The sequence below is a fragment of the Globicephala melas genome, chromosome 8, assembly GCF_963455315.2.
Source record: "Globicephala melas chromosome 8, mGloMel1.2, whole genome shotgun sequence".
Lineage (NCBI taxonomy): Eukaryota > Metazoa > Chordata > Mammalia > Artiodactyla > Delphinidae > Globicephala > Globicephala melas.
Genome location: NC_083321.1, coordinates 5,844,811 through 5,867,501, shown reverse-complemented (window position 1 = coordinate 5,867,501; position 22,691 = coordinate 5,844,811). Strand labels below are relative to the sequence as shown.

At 39.0% G+C, this 22,691-nt stretch overlaps 1 protein-coding gene across 1 annotated transcript in view; it reads left to right on the top strand.

The window, feature by feature from the left end:
- The window catches only part of TOP6BL (TOP6B like initiator of meiotic double strand breaks), an 88,619-nt gene that overhangs the window by 49,105 nt on the left and 16,823 nt on the right, over positions 1 to 22,691 (top strand). Inside the window, exons 8-13 of the mRNA XM_070046086.1 lie at positions 486 to 681; positions 8,101 to 8,251; positions 11,651 to 11,797; positions 15,894 to 16,015; positions 18,266 to 18,376; positions 21,882 to 21,980. Coding sequence (XP_069902187.1) covers positions 486 to 681; positions 8,101 to 8,251; positions 11,651 to 11,797; positions 15,894 to 16,015; positions 18,266 to 18,376; positions 21,882 to 21,980 — 826 coding nt within the window. The remainder of the gene's footprint in view (positions 1 to 485; positions 682 to 8,100; positions 8,252 to 11,650; positions 11,798 to 15,893; positions 16,016 to 18,265; positions 18,377 to 21,881; positions 21,981 to 22,691) is intronic.

The window sequence follows — 22,691 nt, the reverse complement described above, 5'->3', positions numbered from 1 at the left end:
AGAAAGATGTCCCAATTTTTTCTCATTACTCCTACCAAATAGTAACCTCAGACTTCTTCAGGGGAAGGTGTAGCATGTGTAAAAGCAGAAACCTAAGTATCATGAGGCCAGTTTTAGGCCATTTGTGATTCAGTGACCCCTGACCCCCACCCCCACCATGCTGATCTTTGAATGATCTTGGAAACTTCTGCTCAGAACCATAGAGTAATTTTAGTGGAGGGAATATACTTTTGAAAATATAAAACTGCCATTAGTGGCAGCAAAAGCAGGAGCCATGCTATAATTCCTGAAATGCCAATTTGTCTACTTTTTCCATTCCCTGTGATTCACTGAGTGGGACACAAGTTACTTATACCAACAAAATTTATGTGGTGGTTGATATGGTTATGCATATGCTAGAGGTTATAAAAAGAATTTTGAATTCCCTTTAAAATAACTTCTTAAGAGGGAAAAAAGCTAAATTTGTCTTACCTGTTTTTTGACAGTACACCAAAATTTGGTACAACTGAATTACTCTGCAGCAGAATCCATCCCGTGCTAGGACATCCAGTAATGCTCTTCATCCCTGATGATGTGGCTAAAATGGGCTTGTTGGGGGAGCTGATACTGACTCCAGCTGCTGCTCTCTGTCCTTGCCCAAAGGTCTTTTCCAACCAGCTGAACAGGATTTCTTCAGCTTCCATATCCTTTTAATGACAGAGTCCACCAAAATGTTCAAATTCATTGTCTTTGAAAATGGATTTTTATATTTCAATTCTAGAAAAGCCTCTAGCATATAAACTCTGTATCTAGAAGCTGGTACGATTTGTATAAAAACAAAAATCCAATATGAAAGCTAAGCTTGAGAATTTTTCCAAGAAACTTTAAACTATAAAATATGACAAGTGCCACACTGTTTTCATATAATCCAGTATGACTGAAGCATGGAATGAATGGTGCAAGAGGGAGAGATGAGGCTGGAAAAGTAGTTTGGGGTTGAATATGGTGGATCTTGAGTGCCACACTAAGGAGTGTGAACTTTATTCTCTATATAATGGGAAACCATTAAATGGTTTAGGAATCTCTAGCAGCCTTGTACAGGATGGGTGGGAGAGAGACGTCAGTAATCACTAATTAAATAAGTGAGTGAGCTGGGCAAGAGCTATTAAGTGCATGAATTAAAAGTGTGATGAGCATGGAAAGGAGAGACTTATCACTGGAAGGAATCAACATGATGAGGTAACCAGTTCGTTGTTTGGCTAGGGAGAGATTAGGGGCAGAGAATGGCTAAAGTTGATGTCAAGAACTCTATATCCAGAATAGGCAAATTTATAGAGACAGAAAATAGATGGGGAATGATTCACCTGGGAGTGATAAAAATGTCCTAAAACTGATAGTGGTGATGGTTGCACAACTTTTTGAATATACTAAAACCAATTTAATTGTACACTTTAAATGGGTGATTTGTATGATATGTAAATTAAATCTCAGTAAAGCTGTTAAAAAAGATTTCCATAGATGGCCAACAGAATAATGATACTGGCAACAAGATCTGAGGAGTGAAGAAGATTAGTCTGGCTTTACATAAGTTGCATTTATGGTGCCTGCAGGGCATCCTTTAAAAATGGCAAGCAGCCATGTAGAAATTTTGGTCTGGAATTTGGAAGTGGTCAGATTTAGAGAAATAGATTTTACAGCCTCAGAGTTTTCTCCATAGGTAACTATAGTATAGTATAGTGCTAGGGCTAGAGCATGACACAGGAGTAAAAATGCTAGATTCACCACTAATTAGTTGTGTGACTTTGCACAACTTACTCAACCAGCCTAAGCCTTTATTTCCTCAGCTTTAGTATGGGGATAATAATACCTACCTCATAGACTTATTTTCCCTTGCAAAGGTTTCTCTTGTTGTTGTTCTTTTGGGATTTGTTTTAGGGTTAACTATATAATAATCCATGTGAAGCTCCCAGCATATTGCCTGACACATAATATAAGTGTTTGATAAATGTTCAGTATTATTATGATTATATGATTGAAGCTGTAGGAGTAAAGGAAGTTGTAATAGAGTATAAAGAACAAGAACAGAAGAGGGCCAAGGTCCTGGTATGTTAAATGTCAGCTGAGGACGTCTTTAAGGAGGAAGAAGGAGCCAGGATAGTGATAAACACTGTGTGTGGACATTTCATATTTTAAAACATGCTTTTTCTTAATATCTAGATCATACAGAAGAGTGTAAATAAAATATGAAAGTTTCTCTTCGTCCTCATCCCATTCTCAAGAGGGAATAAGACAAATTTTCTATCCTCTTGGAGTTTACATTTTCATGGGAAAATTTAATAAATAAATGGATGTTAGGTAGTGATACGTGCAGTGAAGATAAAATAATGTGGGTAAAGAGATAATGATGGGAATGTCATTTTAAATATTATGGTCAGTGAAGACTCCAGGGAGGTGATGTTTTAGTAAAGAGAGAGAGCTAACTATGAAAACTGGTGGGATTTCAGTTTCTGAAAATGGCAAACTAGGTAATTTAGACCAACCCTCCTAATGAAGACAAAGGCTGGATGAAATACCAAGACATCATACAAGTATCTAACAGCTAGTGAATAGGGAGGAATTTCTGGGCCGTGATTTAGCAAAGAAAGGAATTAGAAAAAGCTGAGCCCAGCACTGAGGGCTCTTTTGCCCTAGGGTCATTTGCCAATTAGAGCAAGTAGCTGAGAGACTAAGACAACTTCTGAATCAACCAGGAGAAGAAGGCCAAAGAGCTTGGGAGTGCTGTTAAAGACACCTCTTGTTTTGGACAGGGATAAGTAAAAGGCTATACTTTAAGGAGTAAGGTGAACCTGAAATAAACCATCCTTCAGTGATGTGCATTTATTTTGGGGGGTGGTTTAGGCAGGCCAGAAAATCTTAAACTTTGAAATTGGTTTAAGGTGATTCTAAATTTCTAATTCTCCCAGATGCCTTGTAGAAGCAAACAGAAATTCTTGCTAGAGGAAGATAACTGCATCTATGCTTCAAATTATTTAACAGATACTTAAATATAACATCCAGCTCCCATGTGCATGCACACATTAACATATACACACACACAAAATCAGGTACAAGAGAAGACAAGGAGGCGTGAACAAGAGCTAACAAAAACAAAAGCAACAGCAACATGCACTGGGACTCCAGATAATTGCTAATATCAGATACTGATTTTAAAAATAAAAAAATATGCTTACTATGTTTATGAAAATGAAGGCAAGCTTAAAAATTTTGCCAGGGAATTGAAACTATTGAATGTGACATAATTTTAAAAAGAACCAAACAAATTGTAGAACCAAAATATACAATAACCAATATTGAAATTCAGTAGGCAGGTTTAACAGCAAATTAGACACAGCATAACTGAATTTACGAACTAAAATATAAGGATAGCAAAAACTGAGCAAAACAAAGCAAAGTGAGACAAAGGATGGAGAATACAGAAGAGGTAAACAGTGAGAGGAAACAGTGAGACATTCTAATGTACATTTAATTCATGTTCCAGAGAAGAGAGAGAAAAATGGGGCAGAAACTATATTTGAAGAGTTAATGGCTGAAGCAACTAAAACAGATTTCAAGCTGAACAATCAAGCAGGTTAAATAAAAAGATATCCACTCCTTGGGACTTCCCTGGTGACACAGTGGTTAAGAATCCGCCTGCCAATACAGGGGATATGGGCTCGAGCCCTGGTCCGGGAAGATCCCACATGCCGCCGAGCAACTAAGCCCGTGTGCCCCAACTACTGACCCCGCATGCCACAACTACTGAAGCCCATGTGCCTAGAGCCTGTGCTCTGCAACAAGAAAAGCCACCACAACGAGAAGCCCACGCACTGCAGCGAAGAGTAGCTCCCGCTCGCTGCAATTAAAGAAAGCCCGTGTGCAGCAACGAAGACCCAACGCAGCCAAAAATAAATAAATAAATAAATAAATTTATAAAAATATATATCTGTCTATATATCCACACCTTCTAGAAGATCAAAGACAAAAAGAAAACCTTAAAATCACCCAAGGAAGACAGACAGATTTTCTTCAAAAGAGAAACTGACAGCTGACTTCCTCATACCAACAGAAAGTAGTAGAATAATAGTGTTAAGGTCCTGACATAAAATAATCATCAACCTAGAATTCCATACCCAGTAAAAATATTCTTCAAGATAAAAGGTAATGAACCTACCTATATATTATATTACTGTTGTAATCCATACAAGAGGAAGAATTAATTCAACTGACTAGAGCATAGTGTTTTGACTGTACATTCTTGGTGGGATATTCTAAGGATGAAATGAACTGCAAAGAACTCTTAAAATTCATTAAGTGGTCTTGATTCTTAGGAATAATATTGGTATTATTATATTGAAATTGTGTGCATACTTATGTAAAAACAAATAAGTAATTATGTTAACATTGTTAGGAACCAAATTTTTTAGCATAAGATAGAAGATATATGAGTGTAAATTCAAAGAAATAAGAATCTTTAAAAGTAACTTTGAGACAGAATTGAAAATACCAATGTGAATCCCCAATTTTTCTGACTTTAAAAATTATATATTTCTTAGCTCTGTCCACTAAAAAAACCTTAGAAGCAGTGAACACTCGTGGTACTCGGAATGTGTCCTCTAAATACCACTGCTCACTAAAAAGGAGAAGTGGCTGATTCTGGGCCTAAAGTAGAAATGTACAAGATGAGCTGGGTATCTTGTTGGGCCAGAAAGCAAGGAAGTTATCAAAGGCCAATGAGATTGTGTCAAAGGATTTAGGAACTTCCACTTCCAGCCATGATCAAATAACAGGAACTGGATTTATTTTCCTACCCTGAACAGCTAGAAAAAATGGACAAATTATATTAAACAACAGTTTTCAGGTATTACACAACAGATAATGCAAGACAGTGGTTCTAGAAGGAGGAGAAACAAACAAGTGAACCCTGTGTTTGCCCCACTGTACTGTCTAGAGAGAATTTCCAGGCTACAACACCAGGAGGGGATACCCAACTGGAGTCTGGTGGATCTCTCTGAGTTGAGGAGACAAAGTTCAAAGTTCAGGGGGGTCTAGACAGCTAGGATTTATAGAAAAGAGTACTGAAGAGGAAATAAATACATAGAAATAGAGATCCAGACAGAAGAGAATCCCTGGAATGCACACAGAGCTGGGAATAGTTCCTGTTCCTATCAGGCAGGGTGGAAAGCCTCATACTTCTTAAGGCATGAGGTAGAGTCTTAAGAAGGCTTTGCCTGAGTAGTGGGGAAAAGTTAGCCATAGCCTACAGGATTCTCTAGTCCCACGTATCAAAACTTAAATGTAAGACCAATAAGACTGAAACTGTTTCCAAATAACTTTACAGTGTCCCAGAAAAAAAGTTCAAGAATATTTATAGGAATACAAAAATATTCTGCACCCAAAAAGGTAATCTTCACAATGCTGGGCATCCAATAAGAAATTACTTGGCATGCAAACAAGCAGGGAAATAGGGCCCATAATGAAAGAAAAATTTCAATCAATGGAAGCCTACCCAGAAATGACACAGGTGATAGAATTAGTAAACAAGGACATTAAAACAGTTATAACTGTATTCCATGTTCAAAAAGTGAGAGTAAAGATTGAACATACTAAATAAAGAGGTGAAAGAGATTTTTTAAAGACCCAAACTGAACTTCTAGAGGAAAAAAATATAATTTTCAGGATGAAAATAATACTGAATGAAATTGATGGCAGATTTACACATTGCAGAAGGAAAGATTAGTGAACTTGAAGACACAAAACTAGAAACTAAAGTGAAATAAAAAAAGACTAAAAAAATAAACAAAGCATCAGTGAACTGTGGGACAACTTCAAGTGGCCTAATTCAGGGATGTGTAACTGGAGTCCAGCAGGGAGGCAAGGCAGATAAAATATTTGAGGAAATAATGTTCCCCAAATTTCCAAATTTGATGAAAACTATAAACCTGCAGATCCAAGAAGATCAATGAACCCTAAACGTAAGAAACATGAAGAAAATTATACCAAGCCACACCATAATCAAATTGCTTAAAGCCAGTAGTAAAGAAAAAAATCTTAAAAACAGCTAGAGATAAAAAGACACATTACATATTGAGGAACAAAGATAAGAAATACCACAGATTTCTCACTGGAAACAGTATAAGCTAGAAGAAAATGGAGCAACATCTTTAATAAAAGAAAAGAAAACTGTTAATGTGGGATTCTATACCAAGAGGAAATACTTTTCAAAAATGAAGGCATAAATTAGATAACTAATAAGAACCTGCTGTATAAAAAATAAATAAAATAAAATTCAAAAAAAAAAATGAAGGCAAAATAAAGAATATTTCAGATGTACCAAAGTCTTCATCACCAGGAGACCTGTTTTATAAGAAACGTTAAAGGAAATGCTTTAGGCAGAAGGAAAATGGTACCAGATGGAATTCTGGATCTACTCAAATAAAGACGAGCACTGGAAATCATAACTATTTGGGTAGATATAAAAGATTTTTGCCCTATTTAAAAAACCTCTTCAAAAGATAATTGACTGTTCAAAAATATCAATAGTGTATAAGACTTACAACATGTGTAGAAGTAAAATGTGTGACAACAGCACTAAGGCCAAGAGGGGAGAAATGGAAGTACATTGTTGAAGGATTCTCATACTATACATGTGTGAACTGTTACAGTATCACTTGAAGGCAGACTGTGATAAGTTAGAGTTGTGTACTGTAAAGCCTAAAGCAATCCCTAAGTTAATACCACAAAGAGTTATAACTAATAAGTCAGAAAAAGGGATAAAATGGAGTTATAAAAAATACCCAATCCAAAAATAGAAAAGAAGAAAAAGGAAATAAAATACAAGGAACAAATAGAAAACAGGTAACAGGATGCTAGATTTAAACTCAGCCATAACAGTATTCATATTAAATGTAAATAGTTTAAACAACCCAATTAAAAGACATTCACACATTTTGACTCTTCGGATATTTCACTCTTATTCTGAGTTTGCAGCACCTAAAATCTCCCCTGGCTCTAAATAGTGAATGTGTTGGCCTTAGCTCAAGTGTTAATGCCTTCTTGGATTTGTGATGGAGACTTCATTCATAGGCACTGCCTCCCTTTGCTCTGTTGTGACTTTCAGTAATGCCCCAGTCCCTACTGGGTAAGGATTTTAATCTTCACACTTAATGACTCATGTTTACCCTATGAAAAAGAGGATGAAAACAGAAAGATACAGGACAATATATATTCTGGTCTTATTAGCCTTGGTTCAGGGGACAACAAAGTTTAGGCAGTGGTTCTTAACTGGGTGGTTTTGCCCTCAGAGGACATTAGGCAATGTCTGGAGACATTTTGATCCTTATGACTGGAGGGAGAGGGGATATTGGCATCTAGCGGGTAGAGGCCGGGGATGCTGCTAAACATCCTACAATGCACAGGACAGCCCCACAATAAAGAATCATCTGGCCCAAAGCGTCAACGTGCCAAGTTGAGAAACACTGGGTTACAGGGAGGGTGAGGGTAGGAATGAGAAGTCAAGAGAAAGAAACCATTTAAGGGCCTACCTTCCTTAGTCTTGGTTAGAGAGTAGGTTGGAGAAGGTGAAGTGTTTCCCTCTCAATCTGAATATACTTAAATACTTGCTGGGAAATATTCCTTTGTATATACTTTCATTCTAGCATGTATCATATCATATTACAGTTTACTGGTTTTTACGGGTATCTCCCATACTATAAATATAACTTGAAGGTAAGTATTAAATCTGTATATTCATCTTTATATCCCCAGAACTTAGTACAGTGTAGTGTTTAGCCTGTGGTACCATTCAAACCTATGATTTAATGAGTAGGAGAGTAAATAAACGAATTGTCCCAAAACTATATTTGTAGCTCACACTCATTAAACCCAAAATAATTCCTGGGGATTCTAGTGGATCTATCTGTGGCGCCTCACACCTATCCTTAATGTGGAAAAGGCTTAATATGTAATCGCCTAGCACACTAGTTTATTTCTGAGGTGTGAACCAGGTCAGTGTTGTGTTTGTTTTATGCATATAAATACAGTTATAAAAAACTAAAAATTTGCAATTTTCTTTAGCAACTATACATATTTCTATATGGACCTTCAGGTCTGCCTCTGATATTGCTAAATCCGGAGCAGCCAACTTCTACTATCTTCAAAGATACCTCTTATTTCATTAACTGGAAGAAACACCACTTGTGTATGGTGCCCAATTTGGATTTCAATTTAGATAGAGGTAAATCTCCCTCTCTTTGTTTGCATAGGAATAAAGAACTCTGGAGAATATTAGAGAAATGCAAGGAAATATAAATAGCAAGTGTATATAAGAATAGGACCGGGCTTCCCTGGTGGCGTAGTGGTTGAGAGTCCGCCTGCCGATGCAAGGGACACGGGTTCGTGCCCCGGTCTGGGAAGATCTCACATGCCGCGGAGCTGGGCCCGTGAGCCATGGCTGCTGAGCCTGCGCGTCTGGAGCCTGTGCTCCGCAGCGGGAGAGGCCACAACAGTGAAAGGCCCGCGTACCACAAAAAAAAAAAAAAAAAAGAATAGGACCTAGTGATCTGATGGCTTAGGTTGGGGGTTACAGGTGGGAGTCTGGCTAAGTTTGAGATTCCACATGAAGTGAGTCAAACAGGTGTCAACAGGCAAAGCCCCATCAGAGCCTAACCGTTCTGGCATTACGTGTTGATGCTGGTTCTCCTCATTTCTACTGCCTTCTCTATTCCTGGCCCTCTTGATGTAGTCAGTGGGCCTTCACCTTCCAGGGACTTGTTCAGAGGGTTTCTATTGTACCTTAATCCATCAACTCTGGGGTTTTAGAAAGGTTAGTAAAGTTGCAAGGACATCTTTGAACTATCGTGGAAGAGAAATATTTCCCAATGAAATGAAAAAATCCATATAAAATTACTTAGAAAAATTGTAATACTACGTAAAAGCAAGGCAGGAGTATAAACCATATAGTGATAAACCTAGGAAACTGACTGTACTATTCATATAGAGCCTGATCACATTGGCTTTGGGTGAATCATACTGAAATTGGATGCTTAATAATTAGACCAACAAATAAAACTGAGAAATAGGAATATGCAACGATGAGCTGATGTCTAGGAGCTTTATAGTCTTGAGTTTGACTGTTGTTAGCTAGAATCCTTTGAAATTTAGAAGGCAGTCTGTTCAACTGGATCCTGAGGAAGTTCACCAGTAGCGAGGAGGTATTCTAGAGTTGTGACTGGTATGAGAAGATTGAAGCCTGCCAGTATAGGGAAGTATTTCCGGGGGAAAGATAGAATCTTCATCTTGGAAGTAGGCCTCGTGGTAAGACACTTTTTCTTGAGTAGGTAGTTATTCCAGAGGGCGGAATGAAAGGAGGGTGTCCTTGGGCTTCTGGAGGTAAGTGGTTTTGTGAGGAAAGAATGTTTGGTCTTAATAAGGCTGTGGTCACAGCTGTGGGCTGCCCCTTAGCACTTATATGGGGCCAGCAATGAGGGTGAAGTGCTTTCCTTGCTCCCTTGGGTAATGGCTGCTTACCGTACCACCTGGCCCAATGAGGGGGAATACCTACTACTCCTCTCCCCTGGCAAACTGTGGAAGATGTATTAAGAGAACAGTGTCCCCTAATGGCTCTGCTATTGTACCAAAGAGAGCCTTTTGGAATTGGTTTGGCTTTTATCTTGGGGGTGTGTGTGTGAGTGTCTGGGTACCTGAGTCCAAATCCTGTTCTCTCTTCCTGGTTTTAACCCTCGCTAGGGGGGTCTTAGTAACTTGAATGGTGATTCATGTTCCTCTGAAAGTGAGGCAAGCGAATGTGAGTGAATGATATGTATTATTGTCTATTACTGTTATTTGTTTAAACTGAATTGGCTATTTAGAAACTGAAAAAAATCCCTGAAAACATCCAAGATGGGACTCTTCTGACGTTCTAAAAACTGGTTTTTGCATAGGCCTTAGAGGAAGTTAGCTTTCTAGAAGGAATTGGTATTTCTCTTCCTGTGTCTTTGAGATGTTAATAATCTACCTGGGCTCTCAGGAACTTTAATTACCTGTGATCCTTGAGAGTGAAGAAAAAAAAAAAAAAAGACCTTTTTAAACTCTAGCAAGAAAACAGTGAGATCTCTGTGTCCACATAAATAAATGTGTGTCTATGTGTACCTTATAAACATAAGGTGTCTCTGCCTCCAAATGGCACTGCCAAGATTGGTTTGTGGATGAGCTCTGTTTAATTGGCTTAAGAGAAATTAAGCACTCATATAAACTCTCAGAAATATAAAAGAAACTCCAGAATGAATTTCAGTTTCACGTGATATGGGAAATATTCAGTACTGAATGGATATCTGGTATTGAAGCTAGCTTAAACTTGTTGGTTTGATTAATATAGACATGTCTTTAGAGTCATCAGTGTTAAGTATAATACTTATACCTAGGCTTATTTTGAGATCAAATAAGACCATATTATGTCTGTTGCAAATTTGTCAGCAAGGAAAATATCTTGCTATGATGAAATTTTAAGTAAATGTAAATAAGATAAGAGCCTTTAGGTAAACTCTATAGGAATAATTATGTTTTGGGAATGTCTATCTAGAATAGTTTCTCCAGATTTTGATAACCATGTCCTGCCTGCTGTCTGCCACACACAGTGGGGTATCACTCCAGGACCTTGCTTCAGACATGTAAGATCCCCCTATCCATTAAACCATTGATGTCACTGAAAAAAAAAAAATATTAATTTTTGGTCTTAACAGATGGGATGTCATGCTATCAGGATTTTTTAAATCTCGAGGGCTCTCCATATCTCCTTTTCTCTTTCATTTTTATTTTCATGCTTTGTTGATTTCCTTCATTTTTTGCCAATTTGTGATGCCTAAACTTGCTCAGTTAATTTTGGAAATGAATAGCATAGAAAATGTCCGCACATGTCACCTTCCCTCATTACAGAACCAGGATCCACATGGAGGTACTTCTCTATATGGATCTGGATGAAATTTAGGACTATAGTGATTATATTCTAGAAAAAGACCATAGGGATCAGATTACTTGGGAATACAAATATTATATAGCACTGTGGTTAAGAGCACAGATTTTGGAGTTAGTCTAAAACAGTTCCACCACTTCATGTCTCATGTTGGGCAATGTATTTAACCTACGTGTGCCTCTTTTCTTGCCTGTAAAAGAGCATAAGAATATGTCCCATACCATAGTGCGGTGAAGTCTGAATGTTGAGATAATACATGCCAAGAATTTAATGTGGTACGTGGCACGTGGTAAGCATTCAATACAAGTTAGCTGTTATCATTACTCTTACTAGCTATACCTACTTTTTACTAGCCTCTTATTAGTGATACCTACCTTAGAAAGTTACATGAGGAGTGAATGAATTTACTGTATAATACTTCCCAGTAAATTCTAAGGAATGCTGTTTGGTTTGCATTTTATACACCCAGTTGTTATTTTGATGTTCTTCCTGTGAGTCACTATTATTTACTTTTATCATGTGGGTAGAGAAACAGATTCAGCAGGAGAAGGGAGTGTTCAAATTTAGATTTATCTCAGATCCCTCTTTGTTTGAGGTATAGGTTCTTCATTCACTTAGCATTTTGAGGGCTTTACTTAGGATACTCTGTAATATCTTGTCCTCTAGATTTGGTGCTTCCAGATGTGAGTTATCAGGTGGAATCCAGTGAGGGGGATCAGACTCAGAATATGGACCCCCAGGGACAAACTCTGCTGCTTTTTCTCTTTGTGGACTTCCACAGCGGATTTCCAGTCCAGAAAATGGAACTCTGGGGTAGGTATAGGAGAGTGGGGCTGCCAGCTTGGGTGTGCTTAAATGTTAAGAGAATAAAGAAAGGAGACTTTACATGATGCATAAATCTGAATAGATGTGTTTCTGTAAAATAACTCATTTCAATGAAAAACCTTGCTTAAATAAGTTAAAAAAATTATATGCTCTATGCGAAAGATCTATATCTTGAAGCATCACTTAGATGATGACATTCCCAGATTTGGTTGACCAGAAATCAGCAGACACTTCCTGTTGGTTCCTCCAGAGTATATTACCTTAGATGGGTAGTTCTCAACCTCAGCTGCACAATGTATTACCTGGGGAGCTTCTAAAAAATGCCCAAACCTCACCCCCCAGAGATTTGGATTTCCTTGGATTGAGGTGGGCCTCAGGTATCAGTATGTTTTTAAAGCTTTTCAGGCTTGAGAACTGTTCACCACCCTACTGCTTTTCCAAGTGGAATCAAGAAAGTTATCAGTTTTACTTGGCCTTAATGCAACATCTCAGATTGAACAGAGGTGCTGTGGGAGTACATTGGTATGAATGGCTTTGTGTGATTGCCACATCAACCTCTGGAAAGGGAGAAATTGTCCTTGTTCAGGCATACAAATGCCTTTGGCCTTTATCTAGCAGATAGGTGATAACCTGTTATCAGAAGGTTCTCTCTGTTAGTGGTAAAGCAGTGATTTCACTGTTCTGTGGTCTGTGAAACACACGCATCAGAATCACCTGGAGTATTTGAAAATGTGCAGCTTCCTGGGCAAGGATTAACTCATTGTTTTGCTAATGTAAAAATCTGGTATGGCTCAAGAATATGCATTTTAAACAAGATTCTCAGGTGATTCCTAAACATAGTAAAGTTTGAAAACCACTGAGTATGAGAGTTGGCTTATGCATTTTTTTTTTTTTTTTTTTCCGGTACGCGGGCCTCTCACTGTTGTGGCCTCTCCCATTGCGGAGCACAGGCTCCAGACGCGCAGGCCCAGCGGTCATGGCTCACGGGCCCAGCCACTCCGTGGCATGTGGGATTTTCCTGGACCGGGGCACAAACCTGTGTCCCCTGCATCGGCAGGTGGACTCTCAACCACTGCGCCACCAGGGAAGCCCGGCTTATGCATTTTAATCCAATAAAGCCTGAGACATAAATTTAAGTGTTTCTCAGTGCCCTCCTAAACTTTGAAGGAAGAAGCAAGAAGTGGAGCTTATAAATGTCTGGGGAAATGTTCATAAGCCTTCCTTTTGGTGTTCCTGATATGTTTCTGGGTTATTCTTTCTTTGTGGGCGACTGTTTTTTCTTGGGACTTTACTCTCTAGGCATTCCAGTGCTATTTGGTGTGGCCCTGCTTCCATTGAGTCATAAGAGAAATGAGACAGCTTACAACACCAGATCAGAAGACCTCTCACATTGCTGCCAACTATTTGTTGAACCTGTGGGATTCTTTTCTACTGCCAGCCTTGCATGCCTCTCCTACCTTTTTCCATCATGTATATATTCTTTAGGAGAGAAGCACTGCTTTCCAGGGCTCTGGCTTGTAACTCTTTTATTTGAGGAGCTGGTGTTCTCTGGTGCCCCACTGTTCCATTCATTAAGGCCCTGGAATGGGAACATAGAAGAGACTCAACTAATGAGGCTTCCAGCAAGGAGGTCAAAGGTGAGAATGCCTAGGGCTATTATCCCACCTGTGCTGGCATGGACAAAGACTCAGAAGCAGCTTAGTATGGTGGAAAGGACTTCAGGGTACAATCAAGAGACCTGGGTTTAATTTTAGTACTGCTACCAAATTCCTTAATGATTTTTTGGAAAGCAAGTTGCATAAATCATCTGATCCTTCCTTTTCATATATTTAACATGAGATTGTTAGACTAGGTGCTATCAAAGGCCCTTCCAAGTCTAAAGACCCTCTTAAGATGTAAGATCTGCTATCTTTGGCAGTTTTTCTTTTTTTTTTTAAGGTTGGTCTGCTAGAGGGAGCACCATGTTCAGTCTTTCCTAGGATGACATAAAATCTGGTACCACATTCTGAATCCTATTAAACATACTTCCTCAGAAACCAGGGTTACTATCATTATTATAATACTGTGATAGTTTGTACACCTCTGTTTAGCTTGACTCTGAAGGCCTGCAGCATCTCAGGTAGTGGTACTCAGTACTGGATTAAACAGAAATCCATCACTGCATTAGTAAACATAGTAGTTATCTTTTAAAATTTCCTTATACATCTGAGAGTTTAGGACGAGCCTTTGAAGAAGATGCACTGTAAGGGTAGGTAGGTATAGACACATGGATATAGATATATGTAGTATTTTATTTTATTTTCCCCCTCTTCTTTCTCAGATCCTTGAAAGCTTTCTCCAGAGCTCCTTTTAGGAAACAGCTTGTGCAGAACTACAGTCTGTTTCCATGTGTCTTAAAAAAGAAAATCACTTAATTGGCCTTCTGCCTACCTTGTCATGGTAACTTTTCTATGATTAACTCATTTTGCCACAGTGTTAAAGGCATCTGGTGGTATCAGCAGTTTTAGGGATGAAACTATAGCTTTTTAATTAAATGTCTGCTTTCAAAGGGGCTTCAACTGATTTCTTAAGGCTATTCTTAGGACCAAACTATAGAAAATAGTAATCCACATGATATCATAGCAATAGTGATATTTTCTCTTTGAATATTGCAATGTACATTTCAAAACACTTTATATATATTATCCCAGTTTATCTGCACAAAATACCCATGAGAGTAGGTGGTATAAAGGCACTTTCTGTACTAAAATGAGAAAAGTGAAGTGACTTGGTCACTATTAGTTGATAGTAAAATTGATGCTAGAATCTATATTCTCTTGATTCCAGTTCCAGACCCCTTTTGAGCAGAGCAGTTCTTCCCCTCCCTTCCAGGAAAGCATCATGGTACCTTGTGGTAGAAAATGTTCCTTCTGACTTGCATTTTTTTTTCTGACTTGCATTTTAATTGCAGCCCTGAGAAAAGCCAGCCAGCTTTACCTTTGAACAGACCATACAGGGAGTAGAAAAACACTGAAAGAAGAAAGATTAATTAAGAAGCATTTTCTCCAGGTGCCCCAAAAAGTAAATTTGTCTTCCTGTATTGGTTGTATCAGGATCATCAATGCTGGCATATTGTTTAATGATGTATTTTGCCCATCGGTCTCACGTGTTAGCTTTTCTGAAGGATGCTGAGCAGTGGTGCCTATGGTTACTTTATCAGAGATAGTCCCTCATTTAAAAAGACCTTATACCAGCAATTCTCAGATTGTGAGTTTTAACTTTTTCTTTAAATAAATTTATTTCATTTATTTACTTTTGGCTGCATTGGGTCTTTGTTGCTGTGTGCGGGCTTTCTCTAGTTGTGGCGAGTGGGGGCAACTCTTTGTTGTGGTTCGTGGGCTTCTCATTGCGGTGGCTTCTCTTGTTTCAGAGCACAGGCTCTAGGCACGTGGGCTCAGTAGTTGTGGCACATGGGCTCAGTAGTTGTGGCTCACAGGCCCTAGAGCGCAGCCTCAGCAGTTGTGCTGCACGGGCTTAGTTGCTCCACAGCATATAGGGATTCTTCCCGGACCAGGGCTCGAACATGTGTCTCCTGCATTGGCAGGTGGATTCTTAACCACTGCGCCACCAGGGAAGCCCTTAACTTTTTCTATACCACAGTGTATCTAAAAGGATTGATACCCTGACAGTAGCAGTGGCTCACCATAACAGTGACGCTCAAATAGGAACAGAGTAGAGTTAGACATACTCTCCAGGAGGTTTTTCCTTTCCTTTGGGAGCCACCAGTGTCATTATTTATAGTATATAGCATATATTTCTGTTTCTGATGTGAATTAAACAGGACCCCTCATTTGATTCTTCAAAAATAATGTCATTCTTCACTTTAATTTTAGTGAGCTTTCGTTCATTTGTAAGTGGGAATTGGGTAGGTTTGTAAATTGCTGGGGGTTTTTGTCTAGAAAAGTAATTATCTCTGGATAGGCAGAAGTGGCTTCTTTTTTCAAGTGGCCTCTTTCCCATTCTCAGCCCTGACTCACAGCATATGAACAGCAGTCTTGAAGTGGTCATTCTCACTCAAGGTTACCAACATTTTCCCTCCCCTTAGGAGTCCACACTTTGCTCACAACTCATCTCAGTGCCATTCTCACGGAGAGCCACAGTGTGGTGCAAGATTCCATCCAGGTCGCTGTGGACCAGGCCTTGGAGCAGCATCACCACGCTGTCAAGGTAATAAGAAATTCACAACTCCCTTTCTCCTTTCTCTAAGAAAAAGATAGAGTATATGGCAGACAGGGCCTGAGAGCCCTTCCTCTCTGAATGCTTCTTCCTCTCTTTGGTCATCTGGGCTGATCTTTTTAAAAATATTTACTTATTTGGTTGCACCGGGTCTTAGTTGCGGCATGCATGTGGCATCTAGTTCCCTGGCCAGGGATCAAACCTGGGCCCCCTGCATTGGGAGTGTGGAGTCTTCACCACTGCGCCACCAGGGAAGTCCCACCTGGGCTGGTCTTATAAACTGCATCTAGCCTAGGAACTCGGGCTTTAACTTAGATGGGTCACTGTAACCAGCTTGCTTAGTCTTATCTCCTAGTAGGTGAGTTTGAATAAATATGGGCAGAACAGTAGACCAGGGAAAATGACTGATAACATACCTCTTTTCTTTTCTTTTTTTTTTGAGTGTGAACAGATTTTATTTTTTTTGGAACACGTGACTTACGATGTGAGTGTGTTTTTTCACAAGCAAAATGAGCTTGGTTTTGCCTGCCTGTTAGTTTGTTTTCACCACTCCCATTATACCAGGGGACAGGAAAACATTTATAAAAGAGGAACAGTAAACACTGAACCCAGGACACTATATTCATTCTAGGTAGTTTTACACCTTGAAGTATTTTTGTATATTAATTTGTAGTGTCGTTAATGTCTTCTTCCCTCTTTCACACCTTGAAGTGCTATATTATTGACTATAAGTTCTGGATAAATTGAAAGCACATGGATGCACTTGGCCTGAAATTTTTTTAATTGAAGTATAGTCAATTTACAATGTTGTGTTAATTACTGCTATACAGCAAAGTGATTCAGTTATACATATATATACATTCTTTTTTTTTTCTTTGCGGTACGCGGGCTCCTCACTGTTGTGGCCTCTCCCGTTGCGGAGTGCAGGCTCAGCGGCCATGGCTCACGGGCCCAGCTGCTCTGCAGCATGTGGGATCTTCCCGGACCGGGGCACGAACCCATGTCCCCTGCATCGGTAGGCAGACTCTCAACCACTGCGCCACCAGGGAAGCCCTATACATTCTTTTTTTATATTCTCTTTCATTATGGTTTATCATATGATATTGAATATAGTTCTCTGTGCTATACAGGACTTTGTTGTTTATCCATCCTATATATAAAAGCTTACATCAATGTGTATCTTTCTTATCTATATATTTCCCCTTCCCACACATGTGTCTAGAGCTGCTGTTTCACTAAATCTTACATTCTTCCCCCATTTCCTAATCCTTTATAACATCACTTTGTCTTCTTACCTGACTTTTTTTTTTTCTTCATGATTCAGGCCAGAGGTTTTTTTTGTTTTTTTTTTAATGTTGAGCCTTCTTTTAATTTATTTATTTTTATTTTTGGATGTGTTGGGTCTTCGTTTCTGTGCGAGAGCTTTCTCTAGTTGTGGCAAGCGGGGGCCACTCTTTTTTTTTCTTTTGCGGTACGCGGGCCTCTCACTGCTGTGGCCTCTCCCGTTGCGGAGCACAGTCTCCGGACGCGCAGGCTCAGCGGCCATGGCTCACGGGCCCAGCCGCTCCGCGGCATGTGGGATCTTCCCGGACCGGGGCACGAACCCGTGTCCCCTGCATCGGCAGACGGACTCCCAACCGCTGCGCCACCAGGGAAGCCCGCGGGGACCACTCTTCATTGCGGTGCGCGGGCCTCTCCCTGTCGTGGCCTCTCTTGTTGCGGAGCACAGGCTCTAGACGCGCAGGCTCAGTAGTTGTGGCTCACAGGCCTACTTGCTCCGCGGCATGTGGGATCTTCCCGGACCGGGGCACGAACCCGTGTACCCTGCATCGGCAGGCGGACTCTCAACCGCTGCGCCACCAGGGAAGCCCCTTACCTGACTTTTTGAATACCTCCATCCTGTGTACTTTTGGTAACACATTTCTTACTTCATATGGCCTCCTTTTCAGGGAAAAGACAAATATACTAAAAGAGTAAAGCTTAAAGCTTTTTGTTTTTTAATAATAAATATATCTGTTTTGTTGCTCAGTGTCTTACTGCATGTCTTTTCTGAATGTATCTACGTCAATAAGTCTAAGTGTCCTTTGTATGTCATGATCTCAGTAAGTATTTTTGGTGGAGGGGGAAGAATTTTTGAAATCCTGCTCTGACTAAAATCTTTGGTCCCTTTGGGATTATCTGAACCAGCAGTTTGGTATTATTATAAACTGCGGCCTCCCCCTTCCTTGTTTTATTCTCTAGGCTCATCAGAAACTACAGGCCTCACTCTCAGTGGCTGTGAATTCCATCATGAGTATCATGACTGGAAGCACCAGCAGCAGCTTCCGAAAGACATGCCTCCAGACGCTTCAAGTTAGTAAGAGATTGGGGATGCTTAAATGTGCCAGGGTTTTAATGACATTCTGCTACCTATCTTAGTAATATGTGCAGTGCTCTTAGAAACCTTATTTACTTTGATCCTCCTATGATTCTACATAAGTGTTTTAAGAAATGTTTGTTGAATGGATAGTGATGTATATACTATTTTATAAATGAGAAAACGAGTTATTTAAAATTTCTGTTTCCTTTCTATCATACAGGTAGTTATAAGCAGAGCTAGGATTAGATCAGTGATTCCCAATTTCTTATTGAAGAATGTTCTATTACCTCATGGCAACAGAATATACTGAAAATAACTGAGCAACCATAAGCATTACATGCGTTTGGCAGTATGGAATAGTGTAACAAGGTTTGGAATCAAAGGCCTGAGTTCAAATTTTGGCTCATTTGTTTACTAGCTAGGTGGACTTAGGCCTGTACTGAACTTCTCTGAGTTTCATCTACAAATTAGAAAAAAATAATAGTACCTGACAGGGTTATTATGAAGTTGAGAGCTAAGTGTGAACCTGCATAACACATTGTAGATTCTTTTTTTTTTAATGCTAAAGTTTTAATACATTTCATCTTAAATTGTCTTAAGTAGTATGTGATGGCTAGTATTTTATTTTTTTGAATTTTATTTTATTTATTTTTTAATACAGCAGGTTCTTATTAGTTATCTATTTTATATGTATTAGTGTATATATGTCAATCCCAATCTCCCAGTTCATCCCCCCACCCCCCCACCCCTGCTTCCCGCCCTTGGGGTCCATACATTTGTTCTCTACATCTTTGTCTCTATTTCTGCCTTGCAAACTGGTTCATCTGTACCATTTTTCTAGATTCCACATGTATGTGTTAATATACGATATTTGTTTTCTCTTTCTGACTTACCTCACTCTGTGTGACAGTCTCTACAAATGACTCAAGTTCATTCCTTTTTATTGCTGAGTAATATTCCATTGTATATATGTACCACATCTTCTTTATCCATTCGTCTGTCGATGGGCATTTAGGTTGCTTCCATGACCTGGCTATTGTAAATCATGCTGCAATGAACACTGGGGTGCAAGTGTCTTTTTGAATTATGGTTTTCTCAGGGTATATGCCCAGTAGTGGGATTGCTGTGTCATAGGGTAATTCTATTTTTAGTTTTTTAAGGAACCTCCATACTGTTCTCCATAGTGGCTGTATCAATTTACATTCCCACCAACAGTACAAGAGGGCTCCCTTTTCTCCACACCCTCTCCAGCATTTGTTGTTTGTAGATTTTCTGATGACGCCCATTCTAACTGGTGTGAGGTGATACCCCATTGTAGTTTTGTGTTGCATTTCTCTAATGATTAGTGATGTTGAGCAGCTTTTCATGTGCTTCTTGGCCATCTGTATGTCTTCTTTGGAGAAATGTCTATTTAGGTCTTCTGCCCATTTTTACACATGGTAGATTCTTAATAAATGTTGGGTTTTTTCCTTCCTTCCTTCCAGTGTGTGCTGACCAAATTATCAGAGGGATAACACATTCTTTCCATGTCACTTCATTTTTTTGTACTTTTTTTCTTGAAAAGATAGTGTAATATACATAAAATTTAAAATAATAACTAATAAACTTTATCACTTAATTTTTGCATATTATCTCATATACATTATACTATATAGTCATAACCAAAGTATTTTATATTCATATATAATTTGACCTTTTCCCCTATTTCAACAGTCTTAAAATTTGTATTGGTTAACCAATATTCACCTATATTAGTTTAATCTAATTTAATAAACCATTCCCCTAATGACAGACATTTAAGTTGTTTACATTTTTTCTGCCAACAAATAGTGCTTCAGTTAATACCTATATGTGATCGCTTGCTTCTTTTGAATTATTTCCTAGAATAAATTTCTATAAATGGTAATGGGTCAAAATGTATAACACCTTTATAATCTAGTGCATCTTCTCACAGCTTCAACTTTCTGGGTCACATGGGTAGCACAGTGAAAGTCAGCCCTAACTTTCATACTAACTGGCTATGAGATCTTGGGTGGGTCACCTCTCCTTTTTGAATTTCAGTTGTCTCATCTATAAAATTAGTGTGTTCATCCCCAAGTTCCCCAGGGCTGCTCCTTTATAGTCAGGGGTAGCGCCACAATTTTGGGGGCCCTTGCAAAATGCAAAAAAGGGGGGAAGCCGTAAAGAATAAAGCTTTTAAATTTCTTCTGCAGTTTCATTTGACTTGTCTGGTGTTTTTTATTTGCTAGTTAATGTTCTAAGTAAAGAAAAATTAAAATTTTACATTATTTGTATAAATTTTATCATTCATTTTCATTCTGTGTGGTGCCAGTTTTAAATGCAAATATAAGAGCATTTAAGTGGTATGTGGCATTACTGAAATTATGCAATTTATATTTCATTGCTCGAGCATGCATATGTATTTTGTTCTAAATAGAATTATGGAAAGCTGCATGAAACTGTAACTGAGCAGGAGCCTATGGGGCCTTTCCTAAAGGGGAAGACCCCCCCACCCGTGTCCTCTGCTTTAGCTCCTCTCTGAGGTACCTAGATAACAGTATATGATGCACATTTCCTGAGTTGTTTTATATATGTTTTAAAAACCCTCACCGAATGGAGGATTCTAACTACTTGATGACCATGAGCAGTAGCCCCCATACCTACTGGAGCCTGAAGACTGATAATGTTAACTCCTGTGACTCCACCCTGTTACCTTACCATCCACCAATCAGAGAATTGTGCATGAGCTGATCACATAACCTGAGACTCCCTCCTTCACCTGGCCTTTAAAAATACCCCCCTGAAACCCATCAGGGAGTTCAGGTTTTTTTGAGCATTAGCTACCCTGGACTCCTTGTATGGTGCCTTACAATAAACACTGCGCTTTCCTTCATGACATACATACATACATACATAAAAATGAAATGAAATGAAATTAGTGTGTTGTATTAGGTGATTACTCTGGCCCCTTTTAACTCTAATATCCTATCAATACAATTCTATACTAAAAAGTAGAGGCTGTTACCCATTTCTTAATGGATGCAAACTAAATTACTGTTCCTTTCCTCCCTGAAAGATTTATCTGGGGAAAAGTTCCTATACCAGCCTTAGTTGTTCAGTAGAACCTCTGCTCTTTTGGAACTTGTTTTAGAGGAGAGCAGTTAATATAACCTCTTCACGAACAGATGGATCTCTGGGATATTTATCTCCTATGGAGATAGGAGAACAAAGACCTTGTTTGAAAGACCTTGCTTAGGTAACAGAAATTGGAAGATATGTGGGAGCCACAACTACCTGTCTCATGTCAAGTATCCCAGACCTTCTTTCTACTTATCCTGTGTCCACAAGAACTAAGGAAACTTCTAACACAACATGAAGGATGTCAGTGGTTTGCCTTTCTATTAGTCTCGATCTCTCCCCATGTAAACTTCCTGTGGGTACTTACCCTTTGGTTGCCAGTACTGGAACTCAACATATTCTGTCTCTGGCCCATTTTAGGCAGCTGACACACAGGAATTTGGGACCAAGCTGCATAAATCATTTCATGAGATCACCCAGAACCGATTTCTTCACCACTGCTCACGTGAGGTGAAGCAGGTAAGTGTAAAGTAATAATAGGTACGTTGGTGGAAATCTTCCATATTGATGTATGAGAACCCTGAGTACACAATGGGTAGGTGTAGTACTTTAGACTGCACAATCTGAGGTTAGCCTTTTAGCAAGGAAGCCTATGGTTTAGAAAAACTTTATAGAACATGGTATTACATAGAGGTTAAGAGCATGGTTAGAGATGTCACTTGAATTCCATTTCTGCCACAAACTAGTTGCATGGTATTATTATAAAAGCTATTTATTCCCAGTCTCAGTTTCTTTATCAGTAAAATAAGAATGATGCACACCTAAAATGATCATTGTGAGGTTTGAATAAGATAATGTAAGTAAACTGCTAAGCACATAGCTACTTTTATGAGGATGATGATATGATGGAATTCCTATGTTTAGTTTTGCCTAATGAAAAACATACTTTTATCTATTTACCCTTTTGGATGCTGGAGATACAGAGTTGCATTAGTTGGGGTCTCTGCCCTCATGGAGGTCAGATAGTTATAGGCTCCTCTAATGAGTGAAGAGAAATCATAACTGGGAAATTTTATGTATTTCCAGATTCTGGGTGTAGGTAGTAGTAGTGTTTCAGCTGAAGCCCACTTTTCTGGCTCTCTTGGCAACCATCAGCAGGATCGACTTTTCTGGAATTAAAGTATAAGATGAGTAAATAAAAGAGATTAAGAGGGAAATGATTATACAGCG